This window comes from Pseudophryne corroboree, chromosome 5 (genome assembly GCF_028390025.1).
Source record: "Pseudophryne corroboree isolate aPseCor3 chromosome 5, aPseCor3.hap2, whole genome shotgun sequence".
Taxonomy (NCBI): Eukaryota; Metazoa; Chordata; class Amphibia; order Anura; family Myobatrachidae; genus Pseudophryne; species Pseudophryne corroboree.
This window is the reverse complement of record NC_086448.1, coordinates 697,796,125-697,821,050: the sequence shown is the minus strand read 5'-3', so window position 1 is coordinate 697,821,050 and position 24,926 is coordinate 697,796,125. Positions and strand designations below refer to the sequence as shown.

General features: G+C 48.2%; 1 protein-coding gene across 4 annotated transcripts in view; it reads right to left on the bottom strand.

Annotated features, from left to right (window-relative positions):
* Positions 1–17,105, bottom strand: part of C5H8orf34 (chromosome 5 C8orf34 homolog) — a 603,368-nt gene extending 586,263 nt beyond the window's left edge. For 2 of the 4 annotated variants that reach the window (XM_063923877.1, XM_063923875.1), the window contains exon 1: positions 16,662–17,105. In XM_063923877.1, the coding sequence (XP_063779947.1) occupies positions 16,662–16,730 (69 nt within the window). In that variant the 5' untranslated portion in view covers positions 16,731–17,105. The remainder of the gene's footprint in view (positions 1–16,661) is intronic. The other 2 variants (XM_063923876.1, XM_063923880.1) reach the window with 2 other exon arrangements.
* Positions 17,106–24,926: the final 7,821 nt, after the last annotated feature.

The window sequence follows — 24,926 nt, the reverse complement described above, 5'->3', positions numbered from 1 at the left end:
TCAATCAGATTTATCCCCAAAAGACAGACAGTAAGAATAGTGATGTCACCGAGAGGAGATTATTTCTTTTCTTACAGAGGGGTTGGTATTGGGAGACCGGTGGCCGGGAACCCGGAGGTCAGTATACCGACTCTGGGATCCCGGCCGCAGAATGCCGGCGGAGGGGGTTGAGCACAACGAAACCCCTAGCGGGCTCGCTGCACTTGCCACAGGTTCTATTCCTACATAAGAGACACTACTGGGGGCACTGTGCATAAGAGGCACTACTGTGTAACGTAAAACATGTATCAGGGGTACTACCAAGTAGCTTAACGTGACTAAGGAACACTACTGTGTGTCGTAACGCCAACTAGGGGCACTACTGCGTGTCATAAAATGAATCAGAGGCAGTGGCGGATTAAGAGGGGGCGATTGGGGCGATCCCCCCAGGTAGCACACAGCCATCCTCGCTCCAGGCTCAGAACGACCGCCGTGCCGCAGTCCTTGTCCAGGAGCACAGCTGACATCTGCCACTGCTAAACCCTGTACTGCTACCCATCAGTGCCCAGGACCCGGCATTCTGCTGCTGCCATGGTGAGTCTGAGGATATAGGACCAGCTGCAGACGGGCTGCTCCGAGGTAGACTGATATGTTCCCTCTATAGATGAGTTCAGTATATGCCGCACTGCAGACCTTACCCTGACCTGTTCTTCTTATCATGTACTGCTAGACCATAGCACAGCTGTTGTAGGCACCTAAGGTGTTTTTATACTAAAACTATTAAATACTTAAATATCCCCAGGGTCCTGGGTCTATATAGATGCTATTAAGAAAAAGAACTGCTGTATGATTTGTTAGGAATGTGTAACTTTTTATGACTACAGCACCTAAGCTGCAAAGTGCTAAGACTGGTAATACAGATGTGCAGTTACTTATGTGCAGCTACTGCACTGATTGTGACCTAGTATTCATTGACTGATGGTTCCAGGGCTACATTTTGTATGGAGCATCAGTGGCGCACCCAGGGGGGTTTCCAAGCACCCAGAAACCGCCCTCCACCAAAAAAAAAAAATTATATATTTTTTGGCTGCATGAGTATTATTAATGGCTGTCTAGCATCCTCTGCAGCCTGCGGTCTTCCTGGTGGCACTTGTAAGTGCTTAATAAAAGTTTACTTTATTTTAATTATAGTACATATATATCCATGTGCAATTTGTGCATACATATATACACATGTATATACATACATACATATAAACACACACACATATGATATGATATATATACACGCGTATATATATATGTGTACTGTATGTGTGTGTGTATATATATATATATATATATATATATATATATGCATGTTTAATATGCTATGTGTATATGTATATAAATATATACATAGGTGTATATACGGTATATATATGTGTAGATAGAGATAGATAGATAGATACACACACACACACACACACACACAGACACACTAGTTTTTACGGACCCAGCATATACTGGGTCACCTCAGCCCCCACCCCGTGCTTGGCTCCACCCAGTTCTGGAAACCCCCCCATGCAAATCCTGCGTTTGCCACTGAGCATATGTTTAAGCTAAACGCTGGACATTACACAGGGTTGCCGACTTCTGGGCTGCTCTCTCCGGGAGAGAGCAGCCCGTCGGCTCAGCAGGGGGGAGGAAGGGGGGGGGGGGGGGGGCTGAGGTGACGTGCAGGTGCGGGCCAGAGGCGTAACGGGGGCGGGGCAGAGGCGGAATGGGGCGGGGCTTCCGGGCAGCGTCATTTAAGCCACGCCCCCACTGTGTAATGCCGCGATTACCGGCATTATACAGCAGGGGGCGTGGTTACGATGACGCGATTCAACAAGAATCGCGTCATCACCTGCCCGGACCGCCCACTTTACTCGTTAAGTGGGCGGCGGGCAGGGGGTGACCCCCGTAAATCAGGAGACTTGCCTGCTCTTCCGGGGGGCCGGGAGGGTCACCCGTTTTTCGGGAGCCTCCGGGCCATTCCGGGAGGGTAGGCAAGTATGACATTACACTGTCTGTCTGCCCCTTCCCTTCCGAATGTAAGCTCTCACGAGCAGGCCCTCTCCCCTCAAGTGCTTTCTCTCTTTTAGACCATTTCTACTCCATACTCCCTACAACAGCACCAAGCCCTCAGTTTCAGCCACCCTGATGCTTATTTCTGTGTCCTGTTTCCTGATATAGCAATGTGTGTATGCCTTGTACTGATGCTACATTGCCTTGTACTGTAAATCATTGTTTTCTTGTCTTGCTCATTGTTTATGTACTTTGGGGGTAATTCCAAGTTAATCGCAGCAGGATTTTTGATAGCAATTGGGCAAAACCATGTGCACTGCAGGGGAGGCAGATATAACATGTGCAGAAAGAATTAGATTTGGGAGGGTTATTTTATTTCTGTGCAGGGTAAATACTGGCTGCTTTATTTTTACACTGCAAATTAGATTGCAGATTGAACACACCACACCCAAATCTAACTCTCTCTGCACATGTTAAATCTGCCTCCCCTGCAGTGCACATGGGCCCTCATTCCGAGTTGTTCGCTCGGTATTTTTCATCGCATCGCAGTGAAAATCCGCTTAGTACGCATGCGCAATGTTCGCACTGCGACTGCGCCAAGTAACTTTACTATGAAGAAAGTATTTTTACTCACGGCTTTTTCTTCGCTCCGGCGATCGTAATGTGATTGACAGGAAATGGGTGTTACTGGGCGGATACACGGCGTTTCAGGGGCGTGTGGCTGAAAACGCTACCGTTTCCGGAAAAAACGCAGGAGTGGCCGGGGAAACGGTGGGAGTGCCTGGGCGAACGCTGGGTGTGTTTGTGACGTCAACCAGGAACGACAAGCACTGAAATGATCGCACAGGCAGAGTAAGTCTGGAGCTACTCTGAAACTGCTAACTCGTTTGTAATCGCAATATTGCGCGTACGTCGGTCGCAATTTTAAGAAGCTAAGATTCACTCCCAGTAGGCGGCGGCTTAGCGTGTGTAACTCTGCTACATTCGCCTTGCGAGCGAACAACTCGGAATGAGGGCCATGGGCCCTCATTCCGAGTTGTTCGCTCGGTATTTTTCATCGCATCGCAGTGAAAATCCGCTTAGTACGCATGCGCAATGTTCGCACTGCGACTGCGCCAAGTAACTTTACTATGAAGAAAGTATTTTTACTCACGGCTTTTTCTTCGCTCCGGCGATCGTAATGTGATTGACAGGAAATGGGTGTTACTGGGCGGATACACGGCGTTTCAGGGGCGTGTGGCTGAAAACGCTACCGTTTCCGGAAAAAACGCAGGAGTGGCCGGGGAAACGGTGGGAGTGCCTGGGCGAACGCTGGGTGTGTTTGTGACGTCAACCAGGAACGACAAGCACTGAAATGATCGCACAGGCAGAGTAAGTCTGGAGCTACTCTGAAACTGCTAACTCGTTTGTAATCGCAATATTGCGCGTACGTCGGTCGCAATTTTAAGAAGCTAAGATTCACTCCCAGTAGGCGGCGGCTTAGCGTGTGTAACTCTGCTACATTCGCCTTGCGAGCGAACAACTCGGAATGAGGGCCATGGTTTTGCCCAATTGCTATCAAAAATCCTGCTGCGATCAACTTGGAATTACCCCCTTTGGGAGTTATTCTGAGTTGATCGCAGCAGCAAGTTTGTTAGCAATTGGGCAAAACCATCTGCACTGCAGGGGGGGCAGATATAACATTTGCAGAGAGAGATTTGGGTGGGTTATATTGTTTCTGTGCAGGGTAAATACTGGCTGCTTTATTTTTACACTGCAATTTAGATTTCAGTTTGAATACACCACACCCAAATCTAACTCTCTCTGCACATGTTATACCTGCAGTGCACATGGGGGGTCATTCCGAGTTGTTCGTTCGTTGCCGATTTTCGCTAAGCTGCGATTTGTTGCTAATTGCGCATGCGCAAGGCACGCAGGGCGCATGCGCTTAGTTATTTAAAAACTTAGCAGGTTTGCTGTGGATCCTGCGGCACTTTTCAGTCGCACTGCTGATCGGTGAATGATTGACAGGAAAGGGGCGTTTCTGGGTGGTAACTGAGCGTTTTCCGGGAGTGTGCTAAAAATTGCAGGCGTGTCAGGGAAAAACGCGGGAGTGTCTGGAGAAACAGGGGAGTGGCTAGCCGAACGCAGGGCGTGTTTGTGACGTCAAACCAGGAACTAAACGGACTGAGCTAATCACTATCTGTGAGTAGGTCCGGAGCTACTCAGAAACTGCAAGGAAATGCTTAATAGCAGAATTGCTAATCTTTCGTTAGCAATTCTGCAATGCTAAGATACACTCGCAGATGGCGGCGGCCTAGCGTGTGCAATGCTGCTAAAAGCAGCTAGCGAGCGAACAATTCGGAATGAGGGCCATGGTTTTTCCCAACTGCTAACAAATTTGCTGCTGCGATCAACTCAGAATTAGGCCCTTTGTTAGGTGTTGCAGAACCCTTGTGGCGCCATATAAATAAAAGATAATAATACATAATGATAATAATTATTATGCTGAAAGTACATTTATTTTGCAAGCACTCTCTATTTTATGGGATTGTATTGCTGAGTGATAATGCTATGAGAAGCTTCCTATTCTTGCTCATCATTTTGCAGCAGGTGACACTGTTCCATTGACAATAGTCCAGGTATTCAGTTATCCAGCTAATTTAACAGTACATGGCAGCATATCGAAAGGTTGAAGACAGCTTTTCCAAGTCAAAGAATTCTTGAGATCAGTTCTCAGTATACTTAGGGCTAAAACAAACTACCCGGCTTTTGCCGGCCGGGAAAAAGCCGGACGGCTTTTTCCCGTGCCGGCATTGTAGTTAACAGTGTGAGGGCTAGGGTCCCTTCACACTGCACGGCCCCGGCCCGGCTGCCGGGTTGCAGCCGGGTCTCACCACTGGAAGGTCCGGCTGCCGGGCGGGCGCCGGGCCGTCTTTGCAGCCAGTAAACCATGTGTGTGAAGGGGAGCTTTCACACACAACGGGTTTTTTCCAAGCCGTGTCTGATGCTGCGCATGCGCACAGCATCACACACGGCTCAAAGCCGTCCTGTGTGACAGACTCTGCCGGTTTCTCCCGGATGGCAAAAAGCCGGACAAAGTTTGTCCGGCTTTTTGCCATCCGGGAGAAACCGGCCAGTGTGTTACAGCCCTTAGCAACTCTGGGCTGTTGAAATTCTGCAGTCACTGGGAACATTAAAAATAGCAATATGATAGGCACCTTGTCACAATCACTAATATATTCAAATAGTTACTATTATATTTGATATATTGGAAAGTTACCGTTCTCTACATTGGCATGTAATGACAATTGGTCTTAACTTTGAGGGTCAGTTTGTTCCCATGTGACGGGTGGATTACGGAGAGAGGAGGAGTCGGGACTAAAGAGGGGAGGAGTCGGGACTAAACAGTAAACCACCCCCTCCCCAATAGAAAAGTGTAGATGCGACACTGATTAGAGGCTCTACTCTGTGTCGTAATGTGAATAATGTCAGCGTCCGGAGTCTTACCGGTACGCTGGGGCCGTGGGGCTGGCTTCCTTGGCGATGTGCGGGCAGCGGCGGAGGTGGGCTGCTGCGCCGGATCCGTGGGCAGCAGTAGCGGCGGTAAGGGGGTCCGCTCGTGGCGGCGGGTCGCCGCTACAGCGGGTCGCTCTTGCTGAGCTGTTGCTAGGAGACATGGGGCAGTGAGCATTGTGGCTTTGCAAAAAAGGTCTGCATTACTGGGCGCCGCCATGTTGGAGACCAAGTTTCAAGCATAGTTCCTGTTTCCTGTTCCTTCCAGCCAATCCAGGGGAAGCTCTCCCTATAAAAGGGGGCTGGTTTAGGACAGGGATGCCAGTGCTTCAAGTTACAACCCTGTTGTAGGTGCTTTAGCCTGTGCTCCCAGGATTCCTGCTGTATTCTGGTTCCTCCTGATCCTGCTTGGTCGGTTCTCTGTTGCTGCTGCAGCCCTGCCGTCTCTAGCCTGTTACTGCCTGTGGAAGCGCTCCTGGAAAACCCGGTCCAGTAAGACTCTTTGGGCACAGTCGGCCCCGGGTCTTCTGCCTCGTCTTTCAAGCCACACTCCACAGATCTCCTTCACCAGCCACGCCTTTGTACCACCGACCACAGTCTGCAGATTAGTATCTTCAGCCTCGTTTAACAAACCACAGTCCTTGTCTCCAGCCATGTCTTCAACCACCATCCACAGTTATACAGTTCATCATCTACAGTCTTGTCTTTCAAGTCACAGTCCACAGTTCTTCGCCCCCTGCCACATTTTTAACCATCGTGCTCCAGCCTCGGTCCTCTACCTCAGCCCTGTACATAATAAATACTTTCCATTGACTCTCAAACCCCACCTACGTTCCTCATTGCTCCGTGTCCCATGCGAAGGAACTATATCCAGCCCCCTCATCTGGTTCATTCACAGCCTGCTACCTCCTCGGGCAAACCTCAGCTGCCGGATCCTCAAACTTTGCTAAACGTGACAAATAAGGTACACTATTATGTGGTGCAATATAAAGCAGGGGCACTATGTGTGGTGTAATGTGAATAAGATTTTGCTACTTGTGGCGTAATTTGAATTAGGGGTACTATTGCCTGGTCACTCCCTTTCATGGTAAGACCACACCCTTTTTGCAGCATGCGCCAAAGTAGTGCTCTGTCCCTTCGTTAATGTATAATTTGCAGTGGGGTACCGAACATCCTAGCACCGGCCTTGATGGGAACCTAAATCCATCAAGCTCCGAAAATACAAAAATGTTAGTAGTTTGACTGCGGGAACCTTCACAATCTTCAGATAGTGTTTGTTCTTGCACTCCGCTCCTTCCCCAGTCCCCTTTCCCTCCGCTCTGCTCAGCTCCTTCCACTGGACTCACGCATGGGCAGTAACACTGCCAAGACAGACTCAGCAGTGCTACATTTTATAGCTACTAAAGTCAGGGCCGGCTCCAGGCCTACTAGCACCCCGAGCGAGAAAATTTAGAAGCGCGCGTTCCTGGAAAAGTGGGCATGGCCTCGCAACTTCATATTATCAAACTATAAATAAATATCTTTTCACACCCCTTCTACACTCACAATTAGCAGCCTTACACATAACAGCCACAGTAGTGTTCCTTACACATAATGTCTCCAGTATAGTGCCAGATACACATAAAGACCCCAGTAGTGCAGTGCCAGATAGACACGACATGCCCCCCAGCAGTGCCAGATAGACACGACATGCCCCCCAGCAGTGCCAGATAGACACGACATGCCCCCCAGCAGTGCCAGATAGACACGACATGCCCCCCAGCAGTGCCAGATAGACACGACATGCCCCCCAGCACTGCCAGATAGACACGACATGCCCCCCAGCACTGCCAGATAGACACGACATGCCCCTCAGCAGTGCCAGATAGACACGACATGCCCCCCAGCAGTGCCAGATACACATGATATGCCCCGCAGCAGTGCCAGATACACATGATATGCCCCCAAGAAGTGCCAGATACACATGTCCCTACAGTGCCAGATACATATATGCCCCACACAGGGCCAGATATAACCTCAATGCCAGATACAGATGTCCCCACAGTGCAAGATATAACCCCAATGCCAGATACACATGTCCCCATAGTGCCAGATATGCCCCCAGTGCCAGATACACATGTCCACACAGTGCAAGATACAAATGCCCCCACAGTGCAAGATACAAATGTCCCCACAGTGCAAGATACAAATGTCCCCACAGTGCAAGATACAAATGTCCCCACAGTGCAAGATTTAACCTCAATGCCAGATACACATGTCCCCACAGTGCAAGATTTAACCTCAATGCCAGATACACATGTCCCCACAGTGCAAGATATGCCCCCAATGCCAGATACACATGTCCCCACAGTGCAAGATATGCCCCCAATGCCAGATACACATGTCCCCACAGTGCAAGATATGCCCCCAGTGCCAGATACACATGTCCCCATAGTGTCAGATATGCTCCCAGTGCCAGATACACGTGTCCCCACAGTGCAAGATATAACCCCAATGCCAGATACAGATGTCCCCACAGTGCAAGATATAACCCCAATGCCAGATACACATGTCCCCATAGTGCAAGATATAACCTCAATGCCAGATACACATGTCCCCATAGTGCCAGATATGCTCCCAGTGCCAGATACACGTGTCCCCATAGTGTCAGATATGCTCCCAGTGCCAGATACACGTGTCCCCACAGTGCAAGATATAACCCCAATGCCAGATACACATGTCCCCATAGTGCCAGATATGCCCCCAATGCCAGATACAGATGTCCCCACAGTGCAAGATATAACCTCAATGCCAGATACACATGTCCCCATAGTGTCAGATATGCTCCCAGTGCCAGATACACGTGTCCCCACAGTGCAAGATATAACCCCAATGCCAGATACACATGTCCCCATAGTGCCAGATATGCCCCCAATGCCAGATACAGATGTCCCCACAGTGCAAGATATAACCTCAATGCCAGATACACATGTCCCCATAGTGTCAGATATGCTCCCAGTGCCAGATACACGTGTCCCCATAGTGCCAGATATGCCCCCAATGCCAGATACACGTGTCCCCATAGTGCCAGATATGCCCCCAATGCCAGATACACGTGTCCCCATAGTGCCAGATATGCTCCCAGTGCCAGATACACGTGTCCCCATAGTGCCAGATATGCTCCCAGTGCCAGATACACGTGTCCCCATAGTGCCAGATATGCCCCCAATGCCAGATACACGTGTCCCCATAGTGCCAGATATGCCCCCAATGCCAGATACACGTGTCCCCATAGTGCCAGATATGCTCCCAGTGCCAGATACACGTATCATTACACAGTGCCAGATATCCCCGCCAACCCGCTCCGTGCTGCTCACTGCGCGTCTGTTGTTGTGAAGGGTGGCGAGGCTGAGGCTGCTGCTGCTGCTCCTGTATGTGAGGGCAGGGAGGAGAGCGCAGCATGTGCCTCTCCTAGCCCTCAGTCTCCAGCGGCGGTGTTTAGCTTCAACTAGGCACCGGTCCGCAAGCCAATCAAAGCTCGCTGTCCAGCATCCAATCAGGAGCCTCAGCTGCCGGACCGCGACCTCTGATTGGCTCATGGGCCGGCGCCGGTTAGCGGGGAGCGGAATTTACACAGGGCTGTGCATGTCGTGCACGTCTCTGCTAGGAGACGGACACTGCAGTGCTGCTGCTGTAGGGACGGCTCCAGGCTCCAATATGGTGGCCAGAGCTAGCGGCGCCCATAAAGTGCAGCGACCTGTTCGGCCGCTCTATTGGAACGTGTCTGGAGCCAGCCCTGACTAAAGTAACAGTGAAAGGATTTGCAGGAACAGCTGATCTTTAGATCAGCTGTCCTCGCACCGGAATTGCTCCTGCGCTCACAACGAGTTAGATAATTAATTAACATAATGTAAGATACACCTATCTGTAATAACAAAGCAGAGAAGAGCTGCGGGCTGCAAGTGACGGATCAGAGGGCCGCATGTTGTATAAGACGTAGTAGAAAAGTGAAATTATGCTTACCGCATTTCGGAAAGGATACATTTTATGAAACTCTCATGATGTATTTTAAAAGTTTGAATGCTACTGACTATTTTAGATTTAAAAATAAAATAAACCAAAATTAGTTTTCTTTAGTGGAATTATTAAATATTTTGTACTTATAGGCTGGCTGCCTTTCTGAAAATCGCACTTGGGTAATGACAACAATAAATAAATAATTTTCATCAGCTGAATATATAGTAACACCATTAACGTCCTGTTAACTTTACCTAACACTATTTACAGAATTGGCCAACACCACATAAAATGTTTTAACCTCAGGGCTACTGAGTTTCTGATGATAGAGGTTGTTTTAGAAAAACACACACACACACACACACACACACACACACACACACACACACACACAGAGAAAGTTGCTGATAATCACTGCCTGCAGCATGGAATTAATTGTCATCCCTACTGCCTAAAATAATCTGTAATCTCTGAACCTTCATATTCATAGATAAGATAGCCAGATAGATATAAGCACCTTTTGTTTAGTCTATTGCAGAGTAATGTGTATGAAATGCATGCATGAAAACATAACAATTGGATGGCAGTGATAAGAATTATTTATTCATTATTTATAAACACATATTTTACACAATAACTTTGTCTCCACCGCAACTCCAGGTCTTGTAAATCACTTTCAGCTTTTAACAAAGTAAATAAATGGATGGCAAATAGAACAAATATAAGTCAATGGCCTGTTTCCACCACTGCTTGTAAAACATCAAACATACACCACCATAATAATACACTGCACTGGCAGAAGCCTCATGTGTGAAAAACACCTTAAAAATGCAACACTAAAGCAGGTGCTATTTTTAACTATCCCTTTTCCCAGCCCATGTGACTGATACTGTCCTCAAATGCAACTGCATACTGCCTACTAGGCATATATAAGTCTGGAGTGTGGATGGGGGTACAATCGGCTTAGCGGTTATTGAAAAAAAGAATTCACAGACAATCTTACATAAATGTACTGACAGCTATAATTCCTTTTGGCACATTATTATGTTAGATATTAGGTTTTTGAGCTGCACATACAACAAACAATACTCACTAAAAGTCAGGGCTGACGCTACCATTAGGGCTGTTTCACACGCTCCGGTTAGTGCCGGCCACAAAATACCAAAGTTTGTCCGGCTTTTTGCCATCCGGTGAAAACCGGAGTGTATGAAACAGCTTTAGGCAGCTGCCTATGGGCGCCAGCCACTAGAGGACGCTGCTGAGTCCAGCCACAAAAAAGAAGAAGGATGTCTCTTTCAGTAGTGGCAAGCCTTAGGATCTCCCTGAGCCCCCGATCCTGCACGCTCACCAGTGAGACTGCTAGATTTGAATTAGCAGCAGTGGTGGCCGCTCCTCTCTCCTGCAGTCCTCTGCTTCCCTCCAGGTGCTGCCATACTGTCACTCACATAAGCTCTGCCCCTAAACAACAGGAGGAGCAGCTGCTGCTGAATGGGGCTAGTAAGTTGTGTCTGTTAAGGGGGGGTACTCACGGGAGAGATGTGTGCTGAGCGATCTTAACACAGACCGCTCAGCACACATCTCTCACCCCGCTCAGCACAGCGCGATGTGCTGAGCGAGGGGGAAAGCCGACGGGGGGCCGCTCACTTCACACAACGGTGAAGTGAGCGACTCGCTAGATTGAGCCTGCATGCAGGCTCAATCTAGCATCGGCGATAGCGATGTGCGGGGCCACGCATCGCTATCGCTGGAGGGCATACACACGGCAGATCCGTGCTTAAAATCTAAGCAATCTAGCAAGATTGCTTAGATTTTAAGCACGGATCTCTCTGTGTGTACCCCCCTTTATGCTCTTTTGATCAGGAGAAAGCATTAATGGGTGTGTGGGTATGTGTGTAGGAGGTGGGGGGCTTGTGTGTGTTCATGAGTGCTGATAGAGTTAGTGTGTGTTTTGAGGGGGGTAGTGTGTGTGTTTGTGCATGTGTGTGTGGGGGGTAGATTTTTTATGTACTGGTAGGATGTGTTTGTGCGTGTGTGGGGAGGGGTGGTTTAATGAGTGCTGGCAGGGTGTGTGTGTTGTGGTGGATTTATTGTGTGCTGACGGTGAGTGTGTGGGGAGGGGTGGTTTAATGAGTGCTGGCAGGGTGTGTATGTTGTGGTGGATTTATTGTGTGCTGACAGGGTGACTGGGTGGGGAGGGGTGGTTTAATGAGTGCTGGCAGGGTGTGTGTGTTGTGGTGGATTTATTGTGTGCTGACAGGGTGACTGTGTGGGGAGGGGTGGTTTAATGAGTGCTGGAAAGGTGAGTGTGTCTGTCGCGGGTTGGATTTATTCAGTGCTGACAGTGAGTGTGCGTGGGGTGTTTTACTGAGTGCTGGCAGGGTTTGTGCGTGTGTTTTAATGAGTGCTGGCAGGGTGTGTATGTTGTGGTGGATTTATTGTGTGCTGACAGGGTGACTGGGTGGGGAGGGGTGGTTTAATGAGTGCTGGCAGGGTGTGTGTGTTGTGGTGGATTTATTGTGTGCTGACAGGGTGACTGTGTGGGGAGGGGTGGTTTAATGAGTGCTGGAAAGGTGAGTGTGTCTGTCGCGGGTTGGATTTATTCAGTGCTGACAGTGAGTGTGCGTGGGGTGTTTTACTGAGTGCTGGCAGGGTTTGTGCGTGTGTTTTAATGAGTGCTGGCAGGGTGTGTGTGTTGTGGTGGATTTATTGTGTGCTGACAGGGTGAGTGTGTGGGGAGGGGTGGTTTAATGAGTGCTGGCAGGGTGTGTGTGTGTTGTGGTGGATTTATTGTGTGCTGACAGGGTGACTGTGTGGGGAGGGGTGGTTTAATGAGTGCTGGGAAGGTGAGTGTGTCTGTCGCGGGTTGGATTTATTCAGTGCTGACAGTGAGTGTGCGTGGGGTGTTTTACTGAGTGCTGGCAGGGTTTGTGGGTGTGTTTTAATGAGTGCTGGCAATGTGTGTGTGGGTTAATGAGTCCAGAAAGAGGTAGCGTGTGAAGGAGGGGAATTAATGGATGGTTGTGCATTAGGGCACAAATGTGTAGCATAAATATGTTTTGGGGGTATTGTATGGCATAATTCACACTATGTGGCACACAATAAATTTGGGGCATAGCTGTTTGGCATGTTATATATTGGGAGCACAAATGCGTGGCATATTATGAATTGGAGGGAGCAGGGGCAGTGGGTGAAATGTTGCCCATAAACCTTGCACCAGCCATGAAGGTAGTGTTAATAGAAGGATACAAATTGCACATAATGGGGCTGGCTCAAAGTAAGGAACTTAACAAAAAAAAAAAAAAAAAAAAGTATTTTTGTTACAGCCATATTGCAGAGGTTCTCAAACGCGGTCCTCAAGGCACCCCAGTGGTGTCCAGGTTTTAAGCATATTTGTGCTTGGCTACAGGTGATTTAAGGGGGGTACTCACGTAGCGATCGCTGCTTAAAATCTAAGTAATCTGACTAGTTTGCTCAGATTTTAAGCAGCGATCACTCCGTGTGTACCCCTCACAGCGTTAGCGATGCGCAGCTCCGCGCATCGCTGTCACTGGTGCTAGATTGGCCCGCTGGGTGAAATGAGCGCCCCCCGTCTCCCCCCACACGCTCAGCACACATCGCGCTGTGCTAAGCGGGGGGAGAGATGTGTGCTGAGCGGTTCGCTCAGCACACATCTCTCCCTAGATCTGCCCGTGAATACGGGCCTTTAGGGCCTATTTCAGATCTCAGATCTGATCGCAGCAGCAAATTTGTTAGCCAATGGGCAAAACCATGTGCACTGCAGGGGGGGGGCGGCAGATATAACATGTGCAGGGGGAGTTAAGGGGGATACACACTAGAGAGATGTGTGCTGAGCGATCTATCAGTGACCGCTCAGTACACATCTCTCCCCGCGCTCAGCACTCAGCGCAATGTGTGCTGAGCGAGGGGGGGGGGGGGGGTAGATGGGGGGCTGCTCACTTCACACATGCAGGCAGGCTCAATCTAGCACTTCACTTCTGCATGCAGGCTCAATCTAGCACCGGCGATAGCATCTGGGGGGCATACACACAAGAGATCCCTGCTTAAAATCTAAGCAATCTGGTCAGATTGCATCGATTTTAAGCAGGGATCTCTCCGTGTGTACCCCCCTTTAGATTTGGGTGGGGTGTGTTCAAACTGAAATCTAAATTGCAGTGTAAAAATAAAGCAGCCAGTATTTACCCTGCACAGAAACAAAATAACCCACCCAAATCTACCTCTCTCTGCACATGTAACATCTGCCATCTCCCCCCCCCCCCCCCCCCCCCCCCAGCTTCCCTGCAGCGCACATGGCTGAGATCAGGTCTGAATCAGGCTCTCAATTAGCACCTCAGTGAATTTGATTTAACAATCTGTGCTGAGCCATGGATATACCTAAAGCCTGGACCGCATTTGAGAACCTCTGCCAAATTGCTTATACATCAGGGAACTATTGGGGTAATTCTCAGTTTTGGGGATGACATTTTCGGGTCATTGGAAAAATCAGACATATTGATTCATCATTTCAGACCAAAAATGATCAGAATCAGTGAGTCTGGGATTTTTAACATGTAGGATTTTCCATCGGTAGAACGTCGAATTGGGTTCTGCATATAGCCCACAAATAATGGACATCTTTATTTTTAAAAAGCAACTCAGATTTTAGCCAGGACATGCCCCTCATAACTTTAACGAGTTGATTCAGTTATACTCGCTGTGTAGGTTAAGTTAGGTAGACACTATACAATTATTGGCCCGATTTGCCAATAATCGGGAGACCAGCCAAATTTATTGTATAGTGTGTACGAAGGATGGTTACAGCTTTTCGCTGATAAATCGTGAACATTTTGGCCACAAACATCGATTTTCCGATCTGTTGTTCCAAAGCAGAAATCTCGGCCACAATCTCCACATATCAGCTAGTGTTTTTGCCTTTTCAATAATCTGACCATAGGTCCAGGTGGGTAAATCGGGTAGTTTGAGGTTGGGCCCACTTTTTCCATTGCCCGATTTCTCGAGATTTCAGGACCACCCCTCTAGGCGAATGATCAGCCCAATTGTTGGGCTGACTAAAAATATCTGCCAGTGTGTGCTTAGCTTAAGGCTATATGCTGCACTCTCCGTAGCTCCAGGTGTGATGATTTTTGTTTACAACTCCACAGGGCTGCATACAAAAATCTGCAAGTTTGGGACGAGACTGAACCACAAGGTGGATGAGAGGAGGTGCCACTGCCAGTATTTTGACACCATTGCAAGTCCAAATCGCCCCCCTTGCAGCTAACTGTATCGATTCCTAAATTTCTTAGATCATTTTACATTTGCCCCATGTTGCAGTGTAACATGGTTTTGTCAAGTTGCAAATTTGCTCCGTTTTATTTTGTTTTATTGTTTTTCCCTAAACTCTAAATCAGCTCCAATTAGAGTATTTTAAGGGGCCAATTTAGCAATAAATATTTGTGACATATTCCTGGAAAACACCCATTTTGGGGGGATAGTCACAAATATTTAGTATCACCTGCATGTACAGTATGTATGAGGGACAGCAGCAGATATTGGAGATATCTGCTGCAATCCCTCCATTTCTGACAGCAGCTGCAGCCCCCATAGGTTTATATGGGGATAAGATGCTGTCAGAATTACTAAGCACCCACAGCTAACACCATGTGAAGAAGAAGTTAGAGCTACACTTCGTAAAAAAACAAACACCCCAGCAAAGGCCGCCGCGCAGGCGTGGTCAGCAAACTGCTCACGAGCCGAAGTCCTGCTGGCAGCAGGTCTGAACACATTGCAGGAATAGGCTCCTTTTGGCGTCTATGTCCCTGCGGTTGAAGATTAATATTTGCCGCCAGAATAATCGCAATGATTTTGGGCGCTAACACCGCAGCCAGATCGCATTGCAAATGTAATGACTGATAAATGGGCCCCTTAGTGTTAAAATCATTTGCATAATACAGTTTATATTACAGCAATCAGTGAGCAGATACTCAACTCTATTTTTTCACGTAATGGAGAAAATTATATATTATAAATGATTGTTTTTATACTTAGAAACTTTTTTTATTTTTTATACGTATTGTTTTAAAACAAACATGTCTTGTTAAATTTATACCCACTGTTTGAACCTCTGTAGTTTATATAATCATTTGGTTGATTAAACTGCACTCTCATTGTAATAGCGCTTGACACCATTGGTCGCTGAACCCTTATCTGTTTTTTATATATATATATTATATAATTATACACACACACATACACACACACAAGAATGGGTAGCTGCATCTCTGATAGACACAATACTATAAGACAAGTACTGTAGGGTGTGCACATAATAGGAACATATAAACAAAACAGGATCAGTTTATAGTTTCACATATCATGCCCTGAACCAGATACAGAAACAGAGTGTGCTATGCAGTGTTGGCAAATCATACATTAGGAACGACTAATAAATGAGAAGTTGCACTGTGGAAGGCAGGTGTGGCACGTCAGACACATCATACAGCACATGGCCACTAGGGGCGCTGGTGTACCTCCACAGCCAACACACCTGGGCGCTGCTCCCTTCGCTATGGCAACAGGCAGGACGCTTTGGAGTCAGCATTTCCATGCACACACACACACACACACACACAATAGCGCTTCATGACATTAAACTGAAATCTGCTCCCTCCCGCAATTTACAGCTCATGGCAGCAAATCAGAAGGCACTGAGACCCTCTTGCACTGCAGATGGTCCTCAGGTCCATGCAGCGTGCATTTCATGCTTCCCGATTAAAACTACATACATCTTACATGGTAAACACGCACAAGCCAATCAGCAGGAAAGGCGCAGAATGATACATTGCATCTATTGTTCTGTAACCATATGCTAATGTAAAACGCAATGCAATATCCCTTCATTCAATGATTATTGAACAGATCACACTGACGTCTCTACCAGTAAATCAATGTAATGCAATACCGTAGTAAAGCGGCTGCCAGCCCAGTCCCACAGTGTATGGGAGATATGCCATGTGATGGGCATTCTGCATGCCCTGGCACATCCTCAGCAGCACATGGGCAAATACATTGTGGCCATGCTGCCCTCAATCACATTAACCCCTTGTCAGCGGGTAGCATTTGCACTGCATTAGAACTGCACTCACCTCAAACAGAGGACCGATCCTGTTGGTCTCCAGGTAGACCTGAATCCGGGTTTGCTGCCGAGACGCCATGAGGACCACCAACCAATATATCCCGATGTATTCCTGGAGGGTCACCAGTGCAGCACCTGTCTCCCCCCACCACCTCTGCAGGGAACTGCCTAAACTTCCCCAGTGCAAGCAGCTGCAGACCAGGCGCCAGTGCAACCATCAATCAGATGAATGGAGGAGTCCTAGGTGCATGGCTCTGTGTGGGGAGAAGAGTTGTAAGAGGGATGCAGGGAAAGTGCATAGTGTCGGCCTCCTCTCCCCGCCTCCTCCCAGGCTCTTACTGTGGCTGCTTGGTTACAGGAACAACAGCTCCAGCCCCCTCCCAGGCTGAGACAGGCAGAGCACTAGCGATCATTCCTTGCAGGACAACTTCATTGTATGGAAGGCAGCAGCCCGGCTGCGAGGGAGGCAGTAATGCAATCCCTGATTGGGTGCTGCTGGCAGACAGCTCTGTATTGTCTATGTGAGCACCTCTTGCTGATTGGCTTGTGCATAGTCGTCCTCTCTAGCAATGTGTTATAAGTGTAGGTGTGGGTAAGGTAATGTGTACAGGCTAGCTGGGGATCACTATATACAGTACATAGATACATTACTGTAAATAGGTGGGGTTTTTTTTAAATCTTATTTCTCTATCGTCCTAGTGGATGCTGGGGTTCCTGAAAGGACCATGGGGAATAGCGGCTCCGCAGGAGACAGGGCACAAAAAGTAAAGCTTTAGGATCAGGTGGTGTGCACTGGCTCCTCCCCCTATGACCCTCCTCCAAGCCTCAGTTAGATTTTTGTGCCCGGCCGAGAAGGGTGCAATCTAGGTGGCTCTCCTAAAGAGCTGCTTAGAAAAGTTTAGCTTAGGTTTTTTATTTTACAGTGAGTCCTGCTGGCAACAGGATCACTGCAACGAGGGACTTAGGGGAGAAGAAGTGAACTCACCTGCGTGCAGGATGGATTGGCTTCTTTGGCTACTGGACATTAGCTCCAGAGGGACGATCACAGGTACAGCCTGGATGGTCACCGGAGCCTCGCCGCCGGCCCCCTTGCAGATGCTGAAACAAGAAGAAGGTCCAGAATCGGCGGCATGAAGACTCCTCAGTCTTCTTAAGGTAGCGCACAGCACTGCAGCTGTGCGCCATTTCCTCTCAGCACACTTCACACGGCAGTCACTGAGGGTGCAGGGCGCTGGGAGGGGGGCGCCCTGGGAGGCAATGAAAACCTATTTTTGGCTAAAAATACCTCACATATAGCCTCCGGGGGCTATATGGAGATATTTAACCCCTGCCAGAATCCGTTAAGAGCGGGAGACGAGGCCGCCGAAAAAGGGGCGGGGCCTATCTCCTCAGCACACAGCGCCATTTTCCCTCACAGAAAGGCTGGAGGGAAGGCTCCCAGGCTCTCCCCTGCACTGCACTACAGAAACAGGGTTAAAACAGAGAGGGGGGGCACTAATTTGGCGTTAGAAATATATAAAAAAGATGCTATAAGGGAAAACACTTATATAAGGTTGTCCCTATATAATTATAGCGTTTTTGGTGTGTGCTGGCAAACTCTCCCTCTGTCTCTCCAAAGGGCTAGTAGGTCCTGTCCTCTATCAGAGCATTCCCTGTGTGTGTGCTGTGTGTCGGTACGTGTGTGTCGACATGTATGAGGACGATGTTGGTGAGGAGGCGGAGCAATTGCCTGTAATGGTGATGTCACTCTCTAGGGAGTCGACACCGGAATGGATGGCTTATTTAGGGAATTACGTGATAATGTCAACACGCGCCAAGGTCGGTTGACGACATGAGACGGCCGACAAACAATTAGTACCGGTCCAGACGTCTCAAAAACACCGTCAGGGGTTTTAAAACGCCCGTTTACTTTAGTCGGTCGACACAGACACAGACAGGGACACTGAATCCAGTGTCGACGGTGAATAAACAAACGTATTCCTTATTAGGGCCACACGTTAAGGGCAATGAAGGAGGTGTTACATATTTCTGATACTACAAGTACCACAAAAGAGGGTATTATGTGGGATGTGAAAAAACTACCGTAGTTTTTCCTGAATCAGATAAATTAAATGAAGTGTGTGATGATGCGTGGGTTCCCCCCGATAGAAAATATGGGCGGTATACCCTTTCCCGCCAGAAGTTAGGGCGCGTTGGGAAACACCCCTTAGGGTGGATAAGGCGCTCACACGCTTATCAGAACAAGTGGCGGTACCGTCTATAGATAGGGCCGTCCTCAAGGAGCCAGCTGACAGGAGGCTGGAAAATATCATAAAAAGTATATACACACATACTGGTGTTATACTGCGACCAGCGATCGCCTCAGCCTGGATGTGCAGAGCTGGGGTGGCTTGGTCGGATTCCATGACTAAAAATATTGATACCCTTGACAGGGACAGTATTTTATTGACTATAGAGCATTTAAGGATGCATTTCTATATATGCGAGATGCACAGAGGGATATTTGCACTCTGGCATCAAGAGTAAGTGCGATGTCCATATCTGCCAGAAGATGTTTATGGACACGACAGTGGTCAGGTGATGCAGATTCCAAACGGCACAAAGGTGTATTGCCGTATAAAGGAAGAGGAGTTATTTGGGGTCGGTCCATCGGACCTGGTGGCCACGGCAACTGCTGGAAAATCCACCGTTTTTACCCTAAGTCACATCTCTGCAGAAAAAGACACCGTCTTTTCAGCTTCAGTCCTTTCGTCCCTATAAGAGTCATATCTGCCCAGGGATAGAGGAAAGGGAAGAAGACTGCAGCAGGCAGCCCATTCCCAGGAACAGAAGCGTTCCACCGCTTCTGACAAGCTCTCAGCATGACGCTGAGACCGTACAGGACCCCTGGATCCTACAAGTAGTATCCCAGGAGTACAGATTGGAATGTCGAGACGTTTCCCCTGCGCAGGCTCCTGAAGTCTGCTTTACCAAGGTCTCCCTCCGACAAGGAGGCAGTATGGGAAACAATTCACGAGCTGTATTCCCAGCAGGTGATAATTAAATTACCCCTCCTACAACAAGAAAAGGGGTATTATTCCACACTATATTGTGGTACTGAAGCCAGAAGGCTAGGTGAGACCTATTCTAAATCTAAAAAAAATTTGAACACTTACAAAGGTTCAAATCAAGATGGAGTCACTCAGAGCAGTGATAACGAACCGGGAAGAAGGGGACTATATGGTGTCCCGAGACATCAGGGATGCTTACCTCCATGTCCCAAATTTGCCCTTATCACTAAGGGTACCTCAGGTTCGTGGTACAGAACTGTCACTATCAGTTTCAGACGCTGCCGTTTGGATTGTCCACGGCACCCCGGGTCTTTACCAAGGTAATGGCCGAAATGATGGTTCTTCTTCGAAGAAAAGGCGTCTTAATTATCCCTTACTTGGACGATCTCCTGATAAGGGCAAAGTCCAGGGAACAGTTGGAGGTCGGAGTAGCACTATCTCGGATACTGTTACAACAGCAGGGGTGGATTCTAAATATTCCAAAATCGCAGCTGATCCCGACAACAAGTCTCCTGTGCTTAGGGATGATTCTGGACACAGTCCAGAAAAAGGTGTTTCTCCCGGAAGAGAAAGCCAGGGAGTTATCCGAGCTAGTCAGGAACCTCCTAAAATCAGTGCATCATTGCACAAGGGCCATGGTAAAAAAATGGTGACTTCCTTCGAAGCAATTCCAGTCGGCAGATTTCATGCAAGAACTTTTCAGTGGGATCTGCTGGACAAATGGTCCGGATCGCATCTTCAGATGCATCAGCGGATAACCCTATATCCAAGGACAAGGGTGTCTCTCCTGTGGTGGTTACAGAGTGCTCATCTTCTAGAGGGCCGCAGATTCGGCATTCAGTTTTGGATGTTGGTGACCACGGAGGCCAGCCCGAGAGGCTGGGGAGCAGTCACACAAGGAAAAAATTTCCAGGGAGTGTGATCAAGTCTGGAGATTTTTCTCCACATAAATATACTGGAGCTAAGGGCAATTTACAATGCTCTAAGCTTAGCAAGACCTCTGCTTCAAGGTCAGCCGGTATTGATCCAGTGGGATAAAACATCACGGCAGTCGCCCACGTAAATAGACAGGGCGGCACAAGAAGCAGGAGGGCAGTGGCAAAAACTGCAAGGACTTTTCGCTGGGCGGAAAATCATGTGATAGCACTGTCAGCAGTGTTTCATTCCGGTAATGGAAACTGGGAAGCAGACTTCCTCAGTAGGCACGACCTCCACCCGGCAGAGTGGGAACTTCATGGGGAAGTTTTCCACATGATTGTAAACCGTTGGGAATTACCAAAGGTGGACATGATGGCGTCCCGTCTGAACAAAAAACGGGACAGGTATTGCGCCAGGTTAAGAGACCCTCAGGCAATAGCTGTGGACGTTCTGGTAACACCGTGGGTGTACCAGTCGGTGTATGTGTTCCATCCTCTGCTTTTCATACCTAAGGTACTGAGAATTATAAGACGTAGAGGAGTAAGAACTATACTCATGGCTCCGGATTGGCCAAGAAGGACTTGGTACCCGGAACTTCAAGAGATGCTCACAGAGGACTTATGGCCTCTGCCGCTAAGAAGGGACTTGTTTCAGCAAGTACCATGTCTGTTCCAAGACTTACCGCGGCTGCGTTTGACGGCATGGCGGTGGAACGCCGGATCCTAAGGGAAAAGGCATTCAGGAAGAGGTCATTCCTACCCTGGTCAAAGCCAGAAAGGAGGTGACCGCACAACATTATCACCACATGTGGCGAAAATATGTTGCGTGGTGTGAGGCCAGGAAGGCCCCACGAAGAAATGTCAACTCGGTCGATTCCTGCATTTCCTGCAAACAGGAGTGTCTATGGGCCTCAAATTGGGGTCCATTAAGGTTCAAATTTCGGCCCTGTCGATTTTTCTTCCAGAAAGAATTGGCTTCAGTTCCTGAAGTCCAGAAGTTTGTCAAGGGAGTATTGCATATACAACCCCCTTTTGTGCCTCCAGTGGCACTGTGGGATCTCAACGTAGTTCTGGGATTCCTCAAAACACATTGGTTTAAAACCAGTCAAATCTGTGGATTTGAAGCATCTCACATGAAAAGTGAACATGCTCTTGGACCTGGCCTGGACCAGGCGAGTGTCAAATTGGTGGTTTTTTTCTCAAAAAAGCCCATATCTGTTTGTCCATTCGGACAGGGCAGAGCTGCGGACTCGTCCCCAGTTCTCTCCCTAAGGTGGTGTCAGTGTTTCACCTGAACCAGCTTATTGTGGTGTCTTGCGCCTACTAGGGACTTGGAGGACTCCAAGTTGCTAGATGTGGTCAGGGCCCTGAAAATATAGGTTCCAGGACGGCTGGAGTCAGGAAAACTGACTTGCTGTTATCCTGTATGCACCCAACAAACTGGGTGCTCTTGCTTCTAAGCAGACTTTTGCTAGTTGGATGTGTAATACAATTCAGCTTGCACATTCTGTGGCAGGCCTGCCACAGCCAAAATATGTAAATGCCCATTCCACAAGGAAGGTGGGCTCATCTTGGGCGGCTGCCCGAGGGGTCTCGGCTTTACAACTTTGCCGAGCGGCTATTTAGTCAGGGGCAAACACGTTTGTAAAATCCTACAAATTTGATACCCTGGCTAAGGAGGACCTGGAGTTCTCTCATTCGGTGCTGCAGAGTCATCCGCACTCTCCCGCCCGTTTGGGAGCTTTGGTATAATCCCCATGGTCCTTTCAGGAACCCCAGCATCCACTAGGACGATAGAGAAAATAAGAATTTACTTACCGATAATTCTATTTCTCGGAGTCCGTAGTGGATGCTGGGCGCCCATCCCAAGTGCGGATTATCTGCATTACTTGTACATAGTTACAAAAATCGGGTTATTATTTGTTGTGAGCCATCTTTTCAGAGGCTCCGCTGTTATCATACTGTTAACTGGGTTCAGATCACAGGTTGTACAGTGTGATTGGTGTGGCTGGTATGAGTCTTACCCGGGATTCATAAATCCTTCCTTATTGTGTACGCTCGTCCGGGCACAGTATCCTAACTGAGGCTTGGAGGAGGGTCATAGGGGGAGGAGCCAGTGCACACCACCTGATCCTAAAGCTTTACTTTTTGTGCCCTGTCTCCTGCGGAGCCGCTATTCCCCATGGTCCTTTCAGGAACCCCAGCATCCACTACGGACTCCGAGAAATAGAATTATCGGTAAGTAAATTCTTATTTTATTTGCCTGCTTATGAATAATGTACATGGGGGCAAGCTTGGACTGGCCTACAGGGGTACAGGGGAAACCACCGGTGGGCCCCACTGCCTGGGCCCCCACCTTCTGCTCTAAGGATCAGGTTCCAGACTATGTACTTGAATTATACATTATACCTATGTTACCTTATACTATACTATGGTGTATTTTCTACAGTGCATTGCTGTTATTAATCTGTTATTAATCTGGTACATTATCATGCATGCAGCAGCTGAATTTACTGTACATATTTATGAAGGGGCCCAAAAGTTGCACTCTCTAATGGTTAGTCAAACCAATGAGGTGGCAGGCCACACCCTTTCTGCAGACTGGCCACACCCCTAACATGGGCCCCTACCACTGCATTTTCCCGGTGGGCCCTACATGCCCCAGTCCGACACTGCATGGGGGACTGAGTCAGTTTTATGCTGTGCTTTTCTTACTTGTCAAGTGAACTTTTTAATATGATCTGTTCTGTTTCATTGTAACCAATTGCACTGCAAACTTAATATCATTACGTGGAAGTGGGCCATACTAATACACATTTCTGTTTCAAATAGATCACCTTTCCTTGGTTGCCTGAATCTTTTTACACCCAGGGGCCATCAACAAAAATTATGGGGATATCACCTGAGAACAGAAACGAGCATAACCTTGTCTGACCACCAGCACATGGGGACTGGGGCTAAAATGACCAGATGGGAGCCACGCTCATCTTGGCTTCTCTGCTGCACATAGGCACACCAAGGTTTATTAGCATAAACCCTTCGTCTATTGTTCTCAGCTGCAATACAATACAGAGAGAACAATACATCAGGGGATTAAGTCATTACCTCAGGGGATTAGGGAGGTAATTCAGAGTTGATCGCAGCAGCAAATTTCTTAGCAGTTGGGCAAAACCATGGGGTCATTCCGAGTTGATCGCTCGCTAGCTACTTTTAGCAGCTGTGCAACCGCATAGACGCCGCCCACGGGGGAGTGTATTTTCACTTTGCAAGTGTGCGAACTCCTGTGCAGCCGAGCGGGTACAAACATATTTTGTGCAGAACAAGACCAGCCCTGTAGTTACTTATTCTGATGATTGCCCGGAATTGACGTCAGATACGCCTGGACACGCATGCGTTTTTCCAAACACTCCCTGAAAACGGTCAGTTGACACCCATAAACTCCCACTTCCTGTCAATCTCATTGCGATTGGCTGTGCAAATGGAATCGTCGCTATAAGCAGTGCAAAACAACTAAGCTCTTTGTACCCGTACGCCACGCGTGCACATTGCGCCCCATACGCATGCGTAGATTTGCCATTTTTTAAAATGATCACTACACAGCGAACGGGATCCGGTCTGAAGGTCGACATTGTCTAGGTCGACAATGTTTAGGTCGACCACTATAGGTCGACAGTCACTAGGTCGACATGGATGGAAGGTCGACAGGGTTTGTAGGTCGACATGTGCTAGGTTGACAGGTCTAAAGGTCGATATGAGTTTTTCACATTTTTTTTCTTTTTTTGAATTTTTTCATACTTAACGGTCCACGTGGACTACGATTGGAACGGTAATCTGTGCCGATCGAAGCGGCAGCGGAGCGAAGGCACCATGCCCGAAGCATGGCGAGCGAACGCGGTGCACTAATTGGGGTTCCCGGTCACTCTACGAAGAAAACGACACCAAAAAAAATTAAACCTCATGTCGACCTTTAGACCTGTCGACCTAGCACATGTTGACCTAGAAACCCTGTTGACCTTCCATCCATGTCGACCTAGTGACTGTCGACCTATAGTGGTCGACCTAAACATTGTCGACCTAGATACTGTCGATTTGATGAACCACACCCGCAGCGAACATCGGCAGCTAGCGATCAACTTGGAATGTCCCCCTATGTGCACTGCAGGGGGGGACAGATATAACATGTGCAGAGAGACTTGTATTTGGGTGTGGTGTGTTCAAACTGAAATCTAAATTGCAGTGTAAAAATAAAGCAGTCAGTATTTACCCTGCACAGAAACAATATAACCCACCCAAATCTTACTCTCTCTG